General features: G+C 40.7%; 1 protein-coding gene across 1 annotated transcript; it reads left to right on the plus strand.

Annotated features, from left to right (window-relative positions):
- Positions 1–428: 428 nt before the first annotated feature.
- Positions 429–13,468, plus strand: LOC108266865 (matrix-remodeling-associated protein 5). The gene is made up of 7 exons (XM_017470673.3): positions 429–852; positions 1,771–1,990; positions 2,594–2,723; positions 3,263–3,653; positions 3,865–7,707; positions 8,128–9,028; positions 11,160–13,468. Exons 2-7 carry the CDS (start codon positions 1,779–1,781, stop codon positions 13,069–13,071), a joined length of 7,389 nt encoding a protein of 2,462 aa, XP_017326162.1. The 5' UTR covers positions 429–852; positions 1,771–1,778; the 3' UTR covers positions 13,072–13,468.
- The last annotated feature ends 7,581 nt before the right edge of the window (positions 13,469–21,049 follow it).

Consider the following 21,049-nt stretch of genomic DNA (forward strand, 5'->3'; position numbering starts at 1 on the left):
TGAACTCCGAGCTGCACAGCTGAAACAGACAACGCTAGTTGTTCCCAAACCGACCTGATAAATCAACATGGATGGGCTGGTTGGGACAGGCTCCTGGCTCCTCGTGACCCTGTGTAGGATAAGTGGTACAGAAGACGGATGGATGGATGGATGGATGGATGGATGGATGGATGGATTATTACTGTGCATTGTGAACACATAAAAGTATCTAATTATATAAATCATTCTGTAATAAAAGATTAAGGAGAATGTATAATAATTGTGGAGTTGTATTTTCGGGGTTATGTTATAGATGTTATATAAATGTTATATGAATGTTATAGAGTTTGAGAAGGCGCAGCAGGACACCTCCCTCATCGCTCCTCCTCTGGTGTAAAACAATTGCACGTCTCCTGAAGCCCCTCAGTGTTAACTCGGAGCCGGTGCGCGCGGGGATCCGCGTCAGACCGAACGCACGCGCGCCCTTGTGTCGTCTCCTCACCGCGCGCGAGCCTCTCAGTTTACTTCATGCACCGGCAAAATCCGCGCAGCTCAAAGGAATATCTGGGATACGCGCGCGCAGGAAATCATTCATTTTATTAACCTGACCTCGGTCCTCTCTCTCTCTCTCTCTCTCTCTCTCGCGCGCGCGCGCGCGCTCTCTCTTTAGTTCTTTTTTTCTCACGGTGCAGTTATACACGCCGCTCTGACTCTGTGGTGAGCTTCATATTTATTATCATCTTATTATAAATGTCTGGTCCTGGACCGTGGAAATAAATAGAGAAGCTGCTGATTAGTAAATGAGGTGATGAAGAGGTGATGATTTAATTACTCCTGTGGACAGCAGAACTGACGCACTGCAGCCTCCTACAGGTAAACCACTGCCATTACATTCTAGCAAAATTACACATCTATCTATCTAATTGGTGCACTTATATAGCGCTTTTATCCAAAGCGCTTTACACTGTGTCTCATTCACCCACTCTCACACACCAGTGGTAGCAGAACTGAAATGCAAGGCAGCTTGCCATCGGGAGCAACTTGGGGTTCAGTGTCTTGCCCAAGGAAACTTCAGCATGTGGAGTCATGCAGGCCGGGAATCGAACCACCAACCCTACAATTAGTGTACAACCCGCACTACCACCTGATCCACAGTCTCTCTCTCAGTCTCTCTCTCTCTCTCTCTCTCTCTCTCTCTCTCTCTCTCTCTCTCTCTCTCTCTCTCTCTCTCTCTCTCTCTCTCTCTCTCTCTCTCTCTCTCTCTCTCTCTCTCTCTCTCTCTCTCTCTCTCTCTCTCTCTCTCTCTCTCTCTCTCTCTCTCTGTGCCTGCTTATCATTAATTCTGCTACTCTGAAGTTTTAAACCTTAAGCAGTCACAAGTTAATTAATTACAAATTTGTTCATTCATACAGTCTTTCTTTCTGCATCATGGTTGTAACAACAAACACAATCAGCTCCAGAAGTATTGAAACGGAATCCTGAGATTCACAAAGAGAACATGCTTTCCTTCACTGAGCGTCACAGCTGAAACTCAGATTGGATTCGTGTGATCGGACTCGTGTGACTGGACTTGTTTTGTACTTAGATATAACCAGAATCAGACTTCATGCCTTTTGACCTGTATCTGCATGACTTTATGCACTGTGCTGCTGCCACGTGATTGGCTGAATGTGCAGGTGTTCCTAATAAAGTGGACAGTGAGTGTATATTTACACGCACTCCTGAACATGTGTATGGAAGAATCCCTGCTCTCTCTCTCTCTCTCTGATATTTACCTGCTTCCTCCCACAGTGTTTGACATGAAGCCGTTGGAAAGAAGAAGCAGAAGAATGGGAGCCATGAGCCGATGTTCATTGGTGGTGTTGACGTTACTTGTCGTTTTTCCGGATGTTTCCGTGTCCTGCCCTCGTCCTTGCGCCTGTTACATCCCCTCTGAAGTGCACTGCACCTTTCGCTCCCTCACCCTCGTGCCCTCCAGAGTGCCTCGATCAGTTCGGCGCATGAATCTCGGGTAAGCTGCCTCTACTCTGTGAGGAATCCTTGCGAGAACTGTGATTTAATTGTGAGATTTTGGTAGGGAATAAGGAACGCCTTGGGGGTGTGCAGTTAGAGGAAAATAATCCATGATGAGGTGGTGTGATACGGAACGACATGACACGGAGTTACTCTTACTGCCTTGAAGATGATTATTTTCCTATAAAAGTACGTCTCGAAGAGTTTTATTCTTCTGATACGACAGCAATTTAACAACGATTACAATTTATTATTTAATAAAGGACGCCACGTCATACTTTTTTCCATTTATAGTTACATTTAATGTTGTGGCATGAGCACGAGACCTGTTCCTGCTTGCACTTACGTTACAGAAGCTATAAACAGCTACGTTGCTGAGAAAGCTAAATAAATCTGGAATGCTAGTGCCACCTTTGTGTCAAACAGCAAAATTGCAAATAATATACCTTGGATTAGTTTGCCACTTGTTGAGCGCCACCTATGGTACGATCACTGTAACTGCGCTTAAAGAATGTAGAGTGTTGGTGTTCTGGAGATACACTGATGTATCTGAGTAATGCAGGATAATGTGAACACGGTGTTGAATTTGTGTGTTTAAAAGGTTTAACAGCATTTCTCAACTTGACAAGGACTCCTTAGCTGAGCTGAGGAATCTGGAGCTTCTGATGATGCACGGAAACAACATCCATCAAATCCCCGATGGTGTTTTTCGAGATTTAATGTCCTTGCAGGTAAACTTTTTAAGAGACCTCTTCGAAAATGAAAACATTCTAAAAGATCAGTTCTTCTCTAGTTAAATATTACTAATTATTAAAGTGACCAATTATTTGCAATTATTTGATTATTTGAAAATACATAATGTATTTTCACATTATTAGTGTCTTTACACGTGATTTTTACACAATTCATATATTTTCATGTAATTTCGAATGATTCATTCATTTTTAATGTGATTTCATTCACATAATCACACACACACACACACATAAGAAAAACCTATGATTTTTCCGTAAAGGTACAGATGAATATGTTTTATTACATGCCTGACAGTTTTCATGTTCGGTTCAGTTTCATGAATGAAAGTTTGAAGGAGAAGAAAGGCATGGAAGGGAAAATGAAAAACTAACTATCATGAGAGAGCAAACGTTTTAAACCGCTGGAACATGGAAACAAATTGTCTCTGAATCTGAGAATATCTGATTGCTTGGATCCTTTTGACTTTTTATAATCGGCATCACTGTCCAAAAACTGGCATGTATATTTCTTCCAGGTCCTGAAAATAAGCTACAATAAAGTCAAACTGATCACAAGTCACAGTTTGTCTGGTCTCACGCGCCTTGTAAGGCTGCACCTGGACAACAACCACATCGAATTCATCCATCCGGATGCCTTTAGAGGGATGACATCACTTCGTCTGCTCCATCTCGACGGGAACTATCTGCAGAAGCTCCATCATTCCACCTTCAGCACCTTTTCCTTGTTAAATCACTTCCCGGTCTCCACAATCAAACATCTCTACCTAGCGGACAATTATCTGACGTCCCTGCCGAGAGAAATGCTGAGAAATATGCCGCGTCTAGAGAACCTTTTCCTGTACGGAAACCCCTGGACCTGCGACTGTAGGCTGGACTGGCTCCAAGATTGGATGGCACACCATTCAGGTAATGTGATAAAAGTACTTAGTACTGATTGAAAGCAGTAGTGATGATAACATATAACATATACAGACTAGCTGTGTCCGTGTCCGTTGTTAATTGTGTTAAAATGTGTGATGTCACTGTTTACATGTCATTTAACGTGCTTGTAAATTCAGAATTGGTGTTTCAGAGTTTTTTGAGGACTCATCCTGTACATCTTTTTATTCATTTCCAGGTGTGATGAAATGCAAGAAAGACAAAGCTCATGCCAAAGATAAGCTATGTCCAGTGTGTGCTTCACCACAGCATCTGAGCGGAAAACAAATCTCTGAACCCACGGATTTCCAATGCACAGGACCGGTCATTAGCAACTCTCCAGGGAAGGATGTTTCACATGAGGAACACCTCAGTGAGCTTCTTCCTCTGGAGGATTTCAAGCCACTTTTAGGAAACATCACACTGAACCTGACAGATGAACATGGAAACACGGTAGTCTTGACCTGCCAAGTCGTAAAGCCGAGGGAGTCTGCAAAAATCACATGGAACTACACTGAGTCTTTACAGATCAGTGCTAACATGACTCTCTCTTTGGACCTTGAATGCCTGATGGACAGGGAGAAGTATGCGAGCTTGTGGCGACTGCTTGTGTACTACAGCGAGGTTGCGCTGCACCTGCGCAGGGAGATTATGTTAAGTAAAGAGCCTGAACCGAGCTATAGATACAGACAGGACATTGAGAGAGGCACGTACTATTACACCGGAGTCCGAGCTAATATTCTGTCCCGTCCATCTTGGCTCATGCAATCGTACGTGAATATAAAGCTCAACAGGCCCTACTCCACGTCCAAGACTGTAAAGCTCATTTTTACTACTCAGATGTCTTCTACCACAGATAGTGAGCAGGCAAGATGGCAGAAGAGGTCCTGGGTTATGATCAAACACAACAATGCAACCCAGACGACGTTTAGTTCAGTCGTGGGCAGCATGATTGAGATGGATTGCAGTGTGATGAGTTCTGGAGGTCCAAGCATTCAGTGGATGTTACCTGATGGCTCTAAGGTTAGGTCAACTTTCAGTAGCCCAAACAACCGGCTATCAGTGTCTAGCACGGGTAAACTTCTTATCAAATCGGTGGATCACTCTGATTCTGGTGTATATTTCTGTATTGCTGAAGTACTGGGAGATGTAGACCTTCTTCCTTTTCGTTTATCAGTTGTCGAATCCTCCAGACCCCCCATAGGTGATGAGGTCAAGATTGCTTTCGATAAATTAGTAGGGGAATCTGTTTATCTGCCTTGCAATACCACTGCATCCCCAGATGCCGAAGTGAACTGGATCTTTCCAGACGGCAGTATGATGAACGCCAAAGCAAACTCATCTAGAGGTTTTGTCTTCTCCAACGGAACACTCTTCATACCTCGCTGCAGACCAGATGATAATGGGAATTACAAATGTGTGGCTCTGAATCAACATGGCGAGGACACTCTTTCTGTAAAGCTCACTGTTATGACACGGCAAGGAACACAGCCTTTCAAACGGCATTCCATGGGGCCCCTGTCTGCAGCAGGTATGTCTACAAAGGTCAGAGCAATTTTTGAGGGTACAGAGGAATCATCTGGTGATGATACAGGCCAGAAGACAATGCCATCAAATAGAGGTTTTATGAAACAAAGGAGGGGACCACAGTCAAGGTCACGAGCCTATCCAGTCAGGAATTTGCAGAGAAATTTTCCCGGCCAGAGGAAGCCAATTAGGAAAGGTTTGAACGTACAACAAAGAAAATATGCGCTTGGGAACAAGAGAAAAATAAGTAAATCCAATAACAAAATAGATCCTCAGAGATGGGCTGACCTTTTGGCCAAAATCCGTCAGAAAACAGTTCCAAATACCATAACACCTAGCTCTTACCCAAGCATTCCAGTAGAAAGGGTTCAGACTGTAGATTCAGAATCTCTCAATAACATAGAGGGATCTTCTCCAGATGATGCCAGCCCATTGAAGGAAGAGCCAAACGCCATTATCATGTCTCAAACTCATAATACACAACCAGTCACAGCTCCTCCACATACTGAGCACCAGGTGCACCAAATAACACCTCCTGAATCAAGCATTAAGTCAGATGAACTGACACTGAGACCTGCAGAAACCACAGCTGCACCTAATTATGTTACCACTGAGATAAATATCCTGGAGGGGAACCATGTAAACAGCTTAACTACCAGCACTTCACACAAAGAAGAAAGACAACGAAACCAATTGGAAAATAACCCAGCTGTTCCCAATTCAGAGTTAAAGAATGAGCTAGGCATCTCAGTGAAGTCTGCTGATGTTAACGAATCCTACACTAAGAGTGAAAAAGACAGTGCACAATGGATGATTAGCACTTCAACACAGACAACCAAATTCATTTCAGCTAATGTTGTAAAGCAAAGAGTTCTGTCCAGGACCCCTTGGAACTCCAGGAGGCGATTTGGAAACAGGGGACGAATAAACCGACCAAGACCAAGACCATCCTTGCCCCTAATCACTAACAGACCACAGTTATTTACAGTACCCAAGGCCACTATAACGCACAACCCATTAATCACTACAACCAGATCTGCCACACTAACAGCAGGCACATCAGCCTGTTCCATTGCTACACCTATTACCTCTTCCCAATATCCAAAATCCTTCACAGTCAATGATCGTAATGGTAAAGATGAAACGAATGTCTCGCTGTTAGCTGACAAAATCAATCCACTTGCCCACAAATTAGAGGCGAGTGAATTTTCCACAATCCAAATGACTAAACTAACTCCAAACATCCCACAATATAGTTTACGCCACGCAATACACATTACACCACCAGCAGTGACTGTGACCACATCTCAGAGGAGAGCAAATAAAGATACATCCGAAGAGAGTTGGCAAAACATACAGACATTCACTACAGAGATCAAGATGAATTACCACACTGCTTCTACGTCTCAGCCAGATGCAGATTATGAAACTCTCTTAACCACTCAAGGGGAGTTTACAACCAGACTTTCAGCACTAAAACCATCTCAGAAGTCTGTCACTGAGAATGACGCAACAGACACCAGCCCTCACATATCCGAATCACACCCAGAGCAAAGTCTCAGTAGCTTGCAAAGACTCAACTCTACACATAAATCTGTCAAAACTGTGACTGCTCCAGTCAAACCACTTCAAACCCCAGTTGTATTTCCATATGAAGACACAAAAGCAGAAGATTTACTAAAGACATCATTTTCTGATTCTTCAGTGAAACAAAGTCAAACTGGGTTTCTAACCACAATGCTTCACACTGTTCCGGATGAATACGGTTCTGTTTTTCCCATTACAACTCCAAGCCCAGAGGTGGGAGATGGAGAGTTGCAGTTGTCTAACATAAGCAAACCCCCTGGTATCACTTCAACAATGACATCTACAATGGCACCGGCAACCACGATTCAAATATCAACAAAACCTCTCACAACAACAACATCATCAACAACTATGACACCCTTAATAAAAACCACAGAGTCTGGTTTTAATGCTCCAGTTATAACCACTAATTTTGGAGAAACAATCTCTTTAAAACCCAGCGTTCTGACAGCAGATAACAGAATTCAATTTTACTCAAGAAAACCTCAAACTAACCACATTCCTGAACAGAATCATGGAAGAACCTTTAATTATAAGTACCCCAACCACAGACACCCATTCATCATCCGTCAAACATCATCAGATACCAATTCATCTGTGGATATCAGATCAGATTCAGTTGGTACAATCAGATCCAGCATGTCACCTAAATCGTTTACAACCACTACTCAGATGACAACTACAAGCCCAACACCAAGTGCAAAGCCTCTTAGCAGAATTAAGACAGGTGTAGTCTCTACAAACCAGCACCTTGGAAAGAATGTTCCTCTTCCTCAGCCACCAGATGTTCCTGTACCGAGAGCAAGGCCCAGAATCACCACTGCTAATCTTAGCACAGTCACTGTGAATGCTGAAACAGATGTGCAGTTTCCGTGCAATTCTGTGGGGGAACCTAAACCTTTGGTTACCTGGACCAAAATCTCTACAGGTACAAATAAACAGATAAATAAACATAATTTATTCATCTAAAACAATACATTTTAAACAAAGACATTGATTAATATTCAGATTACTGAGTTGGGTCTGTTTGTCTTCCAAATGTAAACCTAATCTTTTTAATAACAGTATTTTGCATGCTGAGCCCAAGCTGGACACAAGCCATGGAGAACTGCCACTGTGTAAAATACAGAAACCATCAATATTCTCTACTGGCCCATGACATGTCCAAAGAACATGTGTGCACCTTCTATTTCTTCATGGTGACACAGGGAGAATCCCAAAGATACTCGTTTAGGACGGTTATTTACTGTTACACACGCAGTGTTTTAAAGAACCTACGATTACTTCAACAGATTACTTCCATATTGATAGACGCAAATTTTTCGTTCTTTCTATTTCTGTTTTTCAGGGGCTATTATGTCAGCAAATACCAGAGTCCAGCGATTTGAGGTCCAGCCCAGCGGAACCTTGATAATCCACAACGTTCAGCTCCAGGATCGTGGCCAGTATGTCTGCACTGCTCGGACTCAACATGGTGTCGACAGGATGGTGGTTACCTTGATGGTTCTGGCACAAATTCCAAAAATCCTGCTTCCACAGCAGCATGACATAACCGTGTACTTGGGAGACCGCGTCAACCTTGAGTGTCAAGCACAAGGTCTTCCCCGTCCTCAGATAAGCTGGGTGCTTCCCAACCAGACTGTGGTGCAAGCAGTCAGCACTAGCGAGCAGAGGCTAATGCTTTTTAGCAATGGTACACTTCATATGAAGCAGACTAGCTATCCAGACAGTGGAATTTATAAGTGCATTGCCAATAATGTGGCAGGAGCTGCAACAATATCGATTCGGCTCCACGTTACTGCACTTCCACCCATGATCCTGCAACGGCGACAGGAAAACCACACCGTTTCTGAGGGTCAGACCATGTACATCCACTGCAGTGCTAAAGGAGCCCCATATCCAGTGATTCGGTGGATCACCTTCAGTGGCATGCAAATCCGCCCTTCCCAGTTCGTCAATGGAAATCTGTTCGTCTTTCCCAATGGGACGCTATACATTCGCAACCCAACAGAAAAAGACTCCGGTACCTACGAGTGTGTTGCTGTGAACATCGTGGGCGTAGCCAAGAGGATTGTGAGTGTGTTGGTGAAGAGGACTTCCTCTACAGCCAAAATTACCTTCACATCACCCCTAAGTACTGATGTCAGTTACGGTGGTTATCTAAGGTTAGACTGCAGTGCTTCAGGAAACCCTGAGCCGAAAATCATCTGGAGAACTCCGGCAAAAAAACTCATTGATGCACATTTCAGGTACGACGATATGACAAGTGATAAGCACGTAATCCTAAATTCACCTTAGCAAGTAACAAACTGACAGGGATTCATTCATTTTCTGTGTGTGTGCAACACAGAGCTGTATTTTCAGTGACAGCGCTCAGCGACGAAGCAACAGCATGACATATTCAATTCAATTCAATTCAATTTTATTTGTATAGCGCTTTTTACAATAGACATTTTCTCAAAGCAGCTTTACAGAAATATCAATATGACATATCAATTGAGACTTTGTCAAGTTCGTGCAAATAAGGTGTAATGCAATAAAGCGACAGGTTCGATTGGCTCGTACCGACCCTACGGCACATGTGGTCTGACGTTTCTTCAGTTCCCCACTCATACCTTTACTTCCCACCTGCAATTAATTCCCATTTAGTGTTTGATGCAAAAATGGAAGAAAACATTTTCAGTTTCGCATCAGAACTTATAATTTTGTAACATTTTGTTCTTTTCTTCTTTTGGACAGTTAATTAATAATTCGTTAATTAATTAATTAATTGGCATTGAAGTCTGTTGCTGCAGAAGAAAGTCTGCATTTTGTCGATCCTAAAAGTCATAAAATCAACATAGATTTTAATGAACTAACTATTATAATCAGCTTTGACCAAAACTAAAATACACAAGTGGAAGAGCTGCATTTTGTTTATTTCTAGTATACATTTCTAATGTACAGAGATTGTGGTTTAATATAGTGTCGGTACTTACCATAGATCAATGTAATGTCATCATTTACTACAGTCCAAAGTTTTAAGGAGGTACTTCTGGGACGAATATGAATGTGCACAGGAGTTATTGTAGTAGTAGTAGAAGAATTCGCTCACGGATTAAAAGGCCACCCTTACAACTTCCAGATGTGATGAGCAGATTTTGTACCTCAGTGCACCATCTGTTGCCGATTACAATGCAAACGCCTCCAACTTTGTTCTAGACAGCTGACTGAATAGTCTAGTCCAAGCTCATAATTCCTGGAGTTATGGGCAGATTTGGCCAGAGGGCATGAGTTCATCCAAGTTTCACTGATGCACACAGACCAAAGATTTAATGTGTATAATTGGACAAGGGAAATCCTCAACCTTGGTGTTTAAAAACTGTGCATATAAAAATTCTACCATTGTAATGACATCAGTTGTTTCCTTAGACAAAAACCTTACACATTTGTTACTTAGCTTCCGTTATGTTTCTCCGATCGTCCGATCACAGATAGAACGAGGTAAAGATAATGTCGCTCTTAGTCTGAAAGACGTATTACAAGCTACCCTCCCTTTTTTACTGCCCCTGCAACATGGTTGATATTCTTCAGGGTGACTTTCTCCAGACTTCTCTCCCATTTGTGTGCTGTCATGTTCAGAACATTATTTAGTGAGCTTGAGGTGACCGGTCTTAAAGATAAACTTGGGATTGATTTGTCTGTGGTAGAATATGGTTCTTCTTTGATTTCCAAATGGAAAATAGTACTTGAATACAAAGCAACATTAGTGCTGTGATGGCTGTTTTGGTTCTGTCAGCAGCTGAGCGTATCGTTCACATGTTTCAGATCAGCGAATAAAATCTTCCATGTGTCAGTTTGGCGGAAAAAGTGATTATCTGACAGTTTATTTATTTGACAATCATCCAATCCAAAGGCAGAGCTGTTGAAATAACCCAAACAAAAAGCTGTTAAACCGCAATCTAATTCAACCATGAATCTGTTAATGGAGCCAGCAGCCTCCAACAGACCAGACATGCTGCAGGGGTGGAAAAATTACAATTTAAAATACAGAGATTTCTTTATTAATTGACCGTTTATTCAATGTTTAGAATATAATTAGCCTTGCAAGTTAGCTAATGTTTAATAACCCTGTTGGAATGAATGCAAAGTTGGTGTTCACAACAAAACAAAACTAGCTAGCGAATTTACAAATTTGTTAATGCTTATTTCTCTTGTAAATGTACTTGAATAATAGTGCATTTATTCATTTTCAGTAATATTTGAATTCAAGTACAAATCTTGCAAAATGGTACTTAAGTACAGTAAGGAAGTACAATTACTCAAGCTACAATGCCATTATTCACTAATCATTGTTTAGCTGTAAATTAATCTGACGTTTCCTTCTTTCCTTCTTTCTAGCTTGGATCACAGAATGAAAGTCTTCAGCAATGGCACTCTGACCATTGAATCAGTAACAGACAAGGACCATGGAGACTATCTGTGTTTGGCCAGAAATAAAATCGGAAATGATTTTGTTCTCCTGAAAGTGACTGTCATGATGAAAGCAGCCAAAATAGAGCAGAAACATTTAAATACCCACAAGGTTCTTTATGGAGGAGATTTAAAGGTGGACTGTATTGCGTCGGGCCTCCCAAACCCTGAGATCAAGTGGAGTCTTCCAGATGGTACCATGATTAATAGCATCATGCAATCAGATGACTACAGAGTGCGCACAAGGAGGTATGTTGTATTTGATAATGGTACCCTGTATTTCAATGACGTGGGTATGAAGGAGGAGGGAGACTACACATGCTATGCTGAGAATCAGATTGGCAAAGATGAAATGAAAATATATATCAGAGTAGTGGCAGCTGCACCAAATATACACAACAACACTTTTGAGGTGATCAGATTGTCACATGGGGAAACAGCATCGCTTGCTTGCAGGGCAAAAGGACAGCCTTCACCAATAATAACATGGCTTTCCCCAAACAACCACATCATAACCCTGCCAGCATCAGATAAGTACCAGCTTACCACTGATGGGACTTTGCAAATCCATAAGGTACAACGGTTGGACAGTGGAAACTACACTTGCTTAGCCAAAAATACAGCAGGTACGGACAAGAAGGTGGTCAGTGTAGAAGTTGTGACTTCAGCGCCCATCATTAATGGAATAAAAAGTCCCGTAACCAGAGCAGAGGAGACCGCTGAGAAGGACCAACAGGTTCTCCTGCACTGCAAAGCTGAAGGAACACCACATCCCCAAGTTATGTGGATAATGCCAGAGAACGTTGTGCTTCCGACTCCTTACTACGGCAGCAGGATCATGGTCCATCGCAATGGTACGCTCGACATTCGCAACTTACGCAAGAGTGACTCTGTCGAGCTGCTCTGCATAGCTCGCAATGAGGCAGGCGAGGCCAGACTGCAGGTACAGCTTCATGTTACAGAGCATGTTGAGAAACCAAAGCTGAAAAGCTTGGCCACAGAGACTGTCCAAATCACCAGTGGAGTCTCTGTGATCCTTAACTGCTCCATGCAGGGAAACCCCCAACCTGAGATCACCTGGTTCCTTCCCAACGGAACAACCATAACGAGTGGAACTAGCATTTTCCGTTTCAACCATCTCCCTGATGGAGCTTTGATCATTAGAGAAGCTTCTGTTTCAGAGACAGGGATTTACCAATGCGTGGGGCGTAACAGTGCAGGTTCTGTGGAACGGACAGTGAGTCTAGAGTCCAGCCAGAAGCCTGTCATCACCAGCAAGTACAGCTCATTGGTAAGCATTATCAATGGTGAAAACCTTCAGTTGAACTGTCTGTCAAGTGGTAACCCAATACCCAAGCTTACCTGGACTCTACCAAGTGGAGAAATCCTCACTAGGCCGCTGAGAATGGGACGATACGTCATTTTTGACAATGGTACCTTAACAGTCGAACATGCCTCAGTCTACGATAGAGGAACTTACCTTTGTAATTCTGCCAATGAACACGGGTCCTCGTCCATGTCAGTTGCAGTGATTGTGATTGCTTATCCACCACGCATCACCACTGGACCCTCAGCGGTCACTTATGGGAGACCAGGACTTGCAATCAAGCTTGACTGCATGGCAATTGGTATCCCAAAGCCGGAGGTACTCTGGGAAATGCCTGATAAAATCCAGCTCAAATCAGGCCCTCATCCACGACTTTATGGCAATAGGTACATCCATCCACAAGGCTCTCTGGTCATCCAGAACCCGTCAAGCAGAGACAGTGGTTTCTATAAGTGCACTGCCAAAAATGTGGTTGGCAGTGATAGCAAAGCAACCTACGTATATGTATTCTGATACAAAATATTATATAAATACCTACACACCTTAAAGAACTGCAGTGCAGAGAATACTGATAATAACTAGTGAGTTATTTTGTAGATACAGGATATGCTGGTTTAATTTTTATTTCTGCTGGTAAATACTCTCTTGTAAATACAGCATTAAAGCTAATTAACTGAAATCAACATGATTGTCATCACAAACTAAATAATATGAGCAGATATGATGCAGAAACTGGTGAACTGCTTTAATAATAATAATAATAATAATAATAATAATAATTTTTTTTAAACCCTTTCTGGTTTCAATATATTATTGTACGAATTTAAATAATATGCCTAATTTTTTCTATTGTTTTTAAAATAAGTTTGTATCGGAGTCCATGGGTTTTTATTTACAGTAAAAAGTTTAACACCCCCCCCCCCCCCCCCCCCCCCCACACACACCTTTTTTATGATACAGACAAATGCTTTATTAGGGAGCTTACAAATATATTACCATCCCCCCATATCTGCAATATCTTTTATGCTAAAGGGCCAGGCTTTAAATTATATTTTTAATAAGTAATGTCTGTTATGTGGTGAATATTGTTTTATTTGTTTCCGTACACCATGTTTTATAACAAAATGTGTTCTGTTGAGTCTTATTTAATCACACAAGGGTGTATCTGTTTGCTAATCGAGTTTAAAATGGGGATTGCAAACCTTCTAGCTGTTTTTGTGAGAAGATATGCTTACTATATCTTTTTTATTTATTTGTCTTTTAAAGACTGATCAATTTCATTTAAAGCTATGGAATATATTTTTTGTGAGAAGCTCTTGGATGCACTTTACACCTACATTTTAAATAAACAATGCAAGTATTTTAATTAATTAATCAATTACCTGATAAATTACACTCTGGTTATTATCCATGTACAAAAATGGTTAGAAAAATTTTAAACCCCCTCCAAAAGTGAAAAGAGAAACAAAAGGCATTCAAAGTTCTAACCCTAACCCTAACCCGAGCCACATCTTCTTTGGGTGGCTGTGGATCAGCTGGTAGAGCGGGTTGTCCATGTAGGGTTTCCGGTTCGATTCCCGGCCCACATGACTCCAAATGCTGAAGTGTCCATGGGCAAGACACTGAACCCCAAGTTGCTCCCGATGGCAAGTTAGCGCCTTGCATGGCAGCTCTGCTACTGTGAGTGTGTGTGTGTGAATGGGTGAATGAGACACAGTATAAAGCGCTTTGGACAAAAGCGCTATGTAAATGCGCCATATCTTCTTTTCACCCCACAGATCTCTCTTCAAGCTAACACGGGGGAAGAAATAATCCCGAACTCATTCACTCCCTTCTGTTCTGTTGACCGAATTTCTTGTTATTAGGTAATTTAAACCATTTAAATCTTTGTGCCCTGTCGTCAGAATACAGAACGTGTAGGCGCTCTTCTCAGTTTTGATGATGATGTGATGGTGTAAGAGTCCGCAAATTCCTCTGGAAAATCAGCCTCATGACTTTGAAACACGTAAAGCCGCTAGCAAAACTCCAGACGTCTGGTTTTGACATGCTTACGTTTAGATTACTAACAGCACGTATGATATTAGCACATACAGAAGTCTTGCTAATGCTGTGTGTTTCGATGTAAATCATGTTAGCATTATTAGTGCATACTAATGTGCTAATCATGTGATAAGGTGTGAAAATCAAGAAGGGCACTGTTGTTAGCAGGGACATGGATTCCATTTAGGACAATGTTTAGTTTAATATGTATTTTTAGTGTTCTGCAGTCTGAAGTGAGAGTACATACATTAGTCAAGATTTTTAGGTAATGATATTGTATTCTGAATGCTAGCATATGTTATAAGATGTTAGCTTTGCCCAAGTTAACTGCTTGTAATGAATTTAGCTCTTTCAGTCAATCATAAAAACTTTACACGTGCTGACCGCATTATGGCTCAATCGTCCATTTTGACACCACGTGACTCCACTCCACATCTCTTCACATCACTTCATGGACGTGGGCGTGACAGAAGACCGCTCTGAATGTGTCTGCTTTTTCCTGGGAATCATGAATACTTCACCTTTGTCTTTAGGCTTCTGTTTTTAAAAACTCGTAATTTCAGATAATGTCTTTTTATAGTAACTCCTATCCTTAACAAATTCAAAACAAACAAAAACAAACATTGTCAAAATTCATATTTTCCTTATCGCTGTATTTCTGAGTTATGTGTGTGTCTCTGTCCTGTCATTGGTCTACTCGCCTGTTCTCTGTTTAGATCTTGATTAGTTCTTCATCTTCATCTTGTTGTGAGGTTTTCGTTATTGTGTGTTTTTGAGCCTTGTGTTCCTGTGTTCCTGTTTCTCAGTTCGTATTTTTATTCCGTGTTTGTTTACGATTAAGGATTATCGTGGGTTGATGTTCTCAGACTGTGTTTTGAACACCGTTACGGACTCTGACTATGATTATTTGCCCAAATAAACTACGTGTTGATTTTGCACGCTTGTGTCCCGCCTCTTCACGCAGGTTACACACGTGCAGTGGGAAAACAAACCTGCACAACTGATACCATTTCTGATCTCTTATTTTATATATCTGTCAAATTTTAATGCAAGCTATATGTATTTGAAGATATTACATTGAAATAATGAGATAATTACAAATAATGACATGCATGACATCTTAAAACAATAAGATGTAATAAAGAGGTACAATGGTGAAAGAAAGAGGTAATTATTTGAAATAAGGACATAATATCTTGAAATAATGAGATATTAAATAATAATAAAAAATGGTGAAATAATGAGATATTAACTTGAATTAACATATGAATCTTATGAAGTAATGAGTTTATGAGTTACATAACTAGGTAATAACTTGTTATTTCAAGTTAAAATAAGATAATATAATGAGTTATAAAGTTAAAATATTTAATATGATAAAATAATGAGATAATGACTCAAAATAATCGTAAGTCCAAATACCAAGATAACATGGTGAAATTACAAGATAATAACCAGTGACATCTTGAAATACTGAGTAATGTCAAAATAACTCAATCATATGTTGAAACAATGAGATAATAACTTTGTTATTATAAGATATTGTGAATATAACGAGATAATATCTTTAAATAATTAAATATATTAAATCTATAAGATAAGAACCCATTATTCAAGATATTAATATATCAAAATAATGAGATAGCTTGAAACAATGACAATAAAGTATCTTAACATGATGAATTATTAAGTCAGAATAACGACAATAATGACGACTTGTTTCAGTGTTAAGTTGATAGAACGAGGTATCCTGTAATAATGAGGTATTAAGTCGAAGTAATAAGGCAGTGTGACAGAATAATGAAATATCTGGCATAATATTTAAGAGTGATTGTGTAAAAGTAATGGGATAAAAACTCAGGGCACTAACTCAACATAACTACATAATATCTTGAAAAATGCTATTAGGTCAAAAATAATGACATTGCATTGTTTTTCTTCACAACTTGTGGTTCTTGGGCTTCCGTAACTCTCCTATTAAAGTGCTTAAAAGAACTTATAGTAGAAAACCTTTTTAAACACTAATATTTATTTCATATCCAGTTACTAGTAAATGTATAATTCCTACGCTTGAAAATGTTCCTGTCATTTTATTTGAATGTTCTTTAGGCACCATATGGATGGCGTTAGCTAGCACATGCTAGCGCTAATCAGTTGGAGTTTCCTGGTGTGCAGCTAAAACATCAAAGAGCCGTGTGGAAATGCTCTCCACACACTCTTTCAATCAAGTTTTTAAGGAAATATTGGCCGCTATTTGAGGTCACACTTCAGGCACAGATTTGCCGTGTCACGCTACATCAGAGCAGTTAACGAATTACCCCCAGATATGAAAGGGGATAATAATTTAACGAGCATCCTGACCTCGTGTCCAGATACAGTATACGTCCAAGCTCACAGTTTGCTCTGTGGTTTCCATGTTGTTCTGGGGTTCATGTTCTCGGTACACTCAAGAGTATAAACAGACCCGGATTAAGAATTCAGAGACCCCTGGCCACAATGGCGTGTAGACCCCCGACTGACCATCACTTTCCTGGACCAGCAGCAACAATATCAATACATTTCCCTGTGTAGTGTAACTCACACACACACACACACACACACACACACACAAACACACACACACACACACACACACCTGTTAATCTAAACAGCTTCAGTGATTGTCCACACAAAGCCGGGTCAGACACCTGGGGCGGCTGTGGCGTGGGTGGTAGAGCGGGTTGTCCACTAATCGTAGGGTTGGCAGTTCGATTCCCGGCACGCATGACTCCACATGTCGAAGTGTCGTTGGGCAAGACACTGAACCCCAAGTTGCTCCTGATGGCAAGTTAGTACCTTGCATGGCAGCTCTGCTACCACTGGTGCGTGAATGAGACACAGTGTAAAGCGCTTTGGATAAAGGCGCTATATAAGTGTGCCATTTACCATTTTTTACCATTTACCTGGTAAATCCAGTGTGCTGCTGCTGCTACAGCTATCCTCGGCTTCAGGTTGTACTGCGCTGCTAACACCTGCCACCTCCAGTCCCTGGTTAGCTTTCTCATCATCTTCCACAAATTCCTCACCCTGATTCTCCTCCTGGCTCCGTTTGAAGAACGTTTGGATAGATGACACATGTCTTAATAAAGACGCCTCCCTCTCCTCTTTTTCGTTTGTGTTTACTACAACCACTTCTCACACACATTCTGAACTACGAGGATTACTCCCACAGTCCGCTCAGTTCAGTGCTGGGTTATCTGAAGACAGCGCGACCTTTCCACACCTGCACCTGACCAATCATATCATTATGTTTAGATTTAAATTATGTCAGTGTGCTTTTTATTAGTTATACATGCTGATATTATCTGAAGGCAGCGGCTATTTACACTATATTAACACTATATTTACACTTTATTTACACTAAGTGAAAATAAGTAGCGATATATTATATGTACACTATATAAAAGTAGCAGTTCTTTGCAATAAGTGCAGTTAAGTAGAGATCCACTACGAGACGGTTAGTAACCCTGATGTACAGTAAAGCTGAATCCTGAATGAAACATGTTAATTAACTCTGATAAAAGACTTTACATCGACAAATACTGAACTCAAACGTAAGACCTGCATGTACGGGGCTGTCCTGAGTATCTTTGCCTAAAGTAAAGTTGTGTATTTAACGTTACATGCAGAGCGCCGAGACTTCTCAAGATTCAGCCTGTTGTACACGTGTGAAAACCTGGTTTCGCTCAGACATTAATCATTAAACCGTCAATCAAGGGTTTGAAAAACAGATTCTTCTCATTCGACACAGACATACACGCTGTATTTAATGGTTTCCACAGGTAGACCAGGCTGTTAAGGAAGAGAGGTCACTTTTTCTGGAGATGAAAAGCTTTTGCCCCTTTTTCCATTATTATCATAATGCTTTCCCCAATTAAAAACTGTGCAAGATAAAATGTCATATTTAGTAGCTATTTATCTATAAAGTGAATGTAGAAATACTGTAGGCTAGTATTATTAGCCTGCTAGCTAATCTGCTACGTAGTGTTTTGCTAATTAGTGCTTAAAGAAATATGATGCAGCTACCATAGTAACATTTATAATTAACATTATCACATGATTATAAGTTATAAACGTGCTCTCGCACTACTTTGCAGTAATTAAGGTGAGACGCTACTGTCACGATAGCGCCAGCAGAGAGCGCTGAGGCGACAACTTGCACGAGCGGCTTCAGGGCGCGCACGTGCACCTGCTTGAGATGCGCATGGACACTACCACTGTGTCTAGTGTTGCCTGCTGTCAGCAATTAAGAGAGTGATGACCAGTTATTCAAACCCCTCGTGTTGCTGCGCACGGAGCAAGGGGTGTTTATGACTTAGTTTAAGGAGGGTTCAGGCCTTAGTTCAATTAGTGTTTCTGTTCCATGTCCTCTGTTTAAGTATCAAATAAAGACTTCCCTCCTGCGCTACTTCCTGTCCAAGTCTCGTTCCGTAACAGCTACAGGTATGATGATTTTGAGAAACTGCATATACAACATGTCTTCTTCTAGAGTCTAATAAAAAATAATCTCTTTTCTCCACTCGTATCTGCCATATTCTCTTAAACTTCACAAGAACGCCTTAAGCTCTGCCCACTTCACAATTGTTTACAGGGTTTTACAGTAAGCACCTCAGGGGGAAAAAAGCTGTTCTGATCTAAACTTAAAGCAGCAGTTTTAAATGTCTTACTTTTTCTCTGAGTTCATTTACTTGTTATATAAACACTAAGAAATTACCCCCCAAAAAAATAATAATTACAAGGTCCAACTACAGAGCAGTTAAGATCTGACATTGTGTCTGATTACACAGGGAGGCTGGTATTGGTGGCCTGGGCATCATGGTCCAGGGCCTGTCAGAGTCCAAGATATCCTGCATAGACAACAAGGATGGTAGCTGCGATGTGGAGTACACTCCTTACGCTCTTGGACCTTATGATGTGAACATGACATATGGAGGACAGCACATTCCAGGTATATATGGACAAGTGTTTTGTCAGGTTCAGTACAAACAGAACGAAGAAGCACACACACACCCCTTTAACTAAAACACTTTAACTTAACTTTATCATATATTCCACCCGAAGCAAAAGTATGTATTTTTCCAACTGCTAAATAGTAATTAAACATTATTTCATTTCTCATTTTATTTATATTTTATGAATGTATTGTAATATCTATTTTTATATTCAATTATTTATTTATAACTAAGCACATTTTCTGCCTTTACTTTCTATTAGTTTTCTGTTTGTTTGTTTATCAGTTGTTAATTTTAGATGGGGTCCCCAGTACAGTGTTGCCATGTCTGCTGATAATATTGTGCTTTGGAGGCTGTTAAATCAAACATGGAAACTGGGTGATGCCATTTCTAGTGATATCTGGCAACCTTACGTTTAAATGAAGTGAATACGCTACGTATTTGAGGTACTGAAGAGAGTGAGATCAGCAGCACACTTCTGCTGAAGAGTTCCTACAATTGATTTGATAATGCATGGTGAGGATTTATTCATTTATTTATTTATTATTTATTTATTTATTTAATTATTTTATGATTTAAACACTTTAACTTAACTTTATCATATATTCCACCCGAAGCAAAAGTATGTATTTTTCTAACTGCTCTGGTCTAATTATAGTCACATTGTAGGCATTATCTGGCTCTGTAAACAGTGTATATGTGAAAGTTTTCATGCCTTGCCTAGTATTTGCCAGCCTGGTTGTGGCATTATTGTTCAGAATCCCTGCTCATGTACTTTACCCAGGCACCAAATCCAAGTTCACCATCAACACCAGCAAAGCAAGACCATGCCGCCTTTTAGTGAAGGTCAGAGGACCTTCGAAAGTGAAGCTCAAGCTCCAGAAGTGTCCCAAGAGGTATAGAGTGCACTACACACCAAAGGCTCCTGGAAATGACCTGATCAGCATCAAATACAGCCGCCCTAATCACATCACAGGAAGTCCTTTCAAGGCCAAAGTCACTGGTATGGACACATCAGTACCTCCAATTTCATTATTTAATGAACAAATGATATTTCATTGGCTAGTGAGATTTGGATCGACAGCTCCCTGACCAGGAAGTAGTCCTCAGTGGCAAGAATCTTGGAGAGCGTTCTGGATGCGGTTCTCTGTATAGTTGTTGTTTGTGCTTTGTAGTGGAAATGACTTGCTTAGTATATTACTTTGTTTACTTGGTACTTAAATTACTTGGTATATTAATTTGTAATTAATATTATGAGCTCTCAAGAGCAGCACAGTGCACCGTCGTTGTCATCCTACTCGGTGAATTAGTGTTTTCTGACTAACAGGATTGGTTCTGAGTTCAGTTTTCACACACTCGGGGCCATACTTTACTGCTCACTGGGTTTGTTAAACCTTGACAAAGTCGCTAAGGATTTGAGGACGTACAAAGTGGATTTCTCTGGATTAGAGTTTTGTGAG

Source organism: Ictalurus punctatus, chromosome 6, assembly GCF_001660625.3.
Source record: "Ictalurus punctatus breed USDA103 chromosome 6, Coco_2.0, whole genome shotgun sequence".
NCBI lineage: Eukaryota > Metazoa > Chordata > Actinopteri > Siluriformes > Ictaluridae > Ictalurus > Ictalurus punctatus.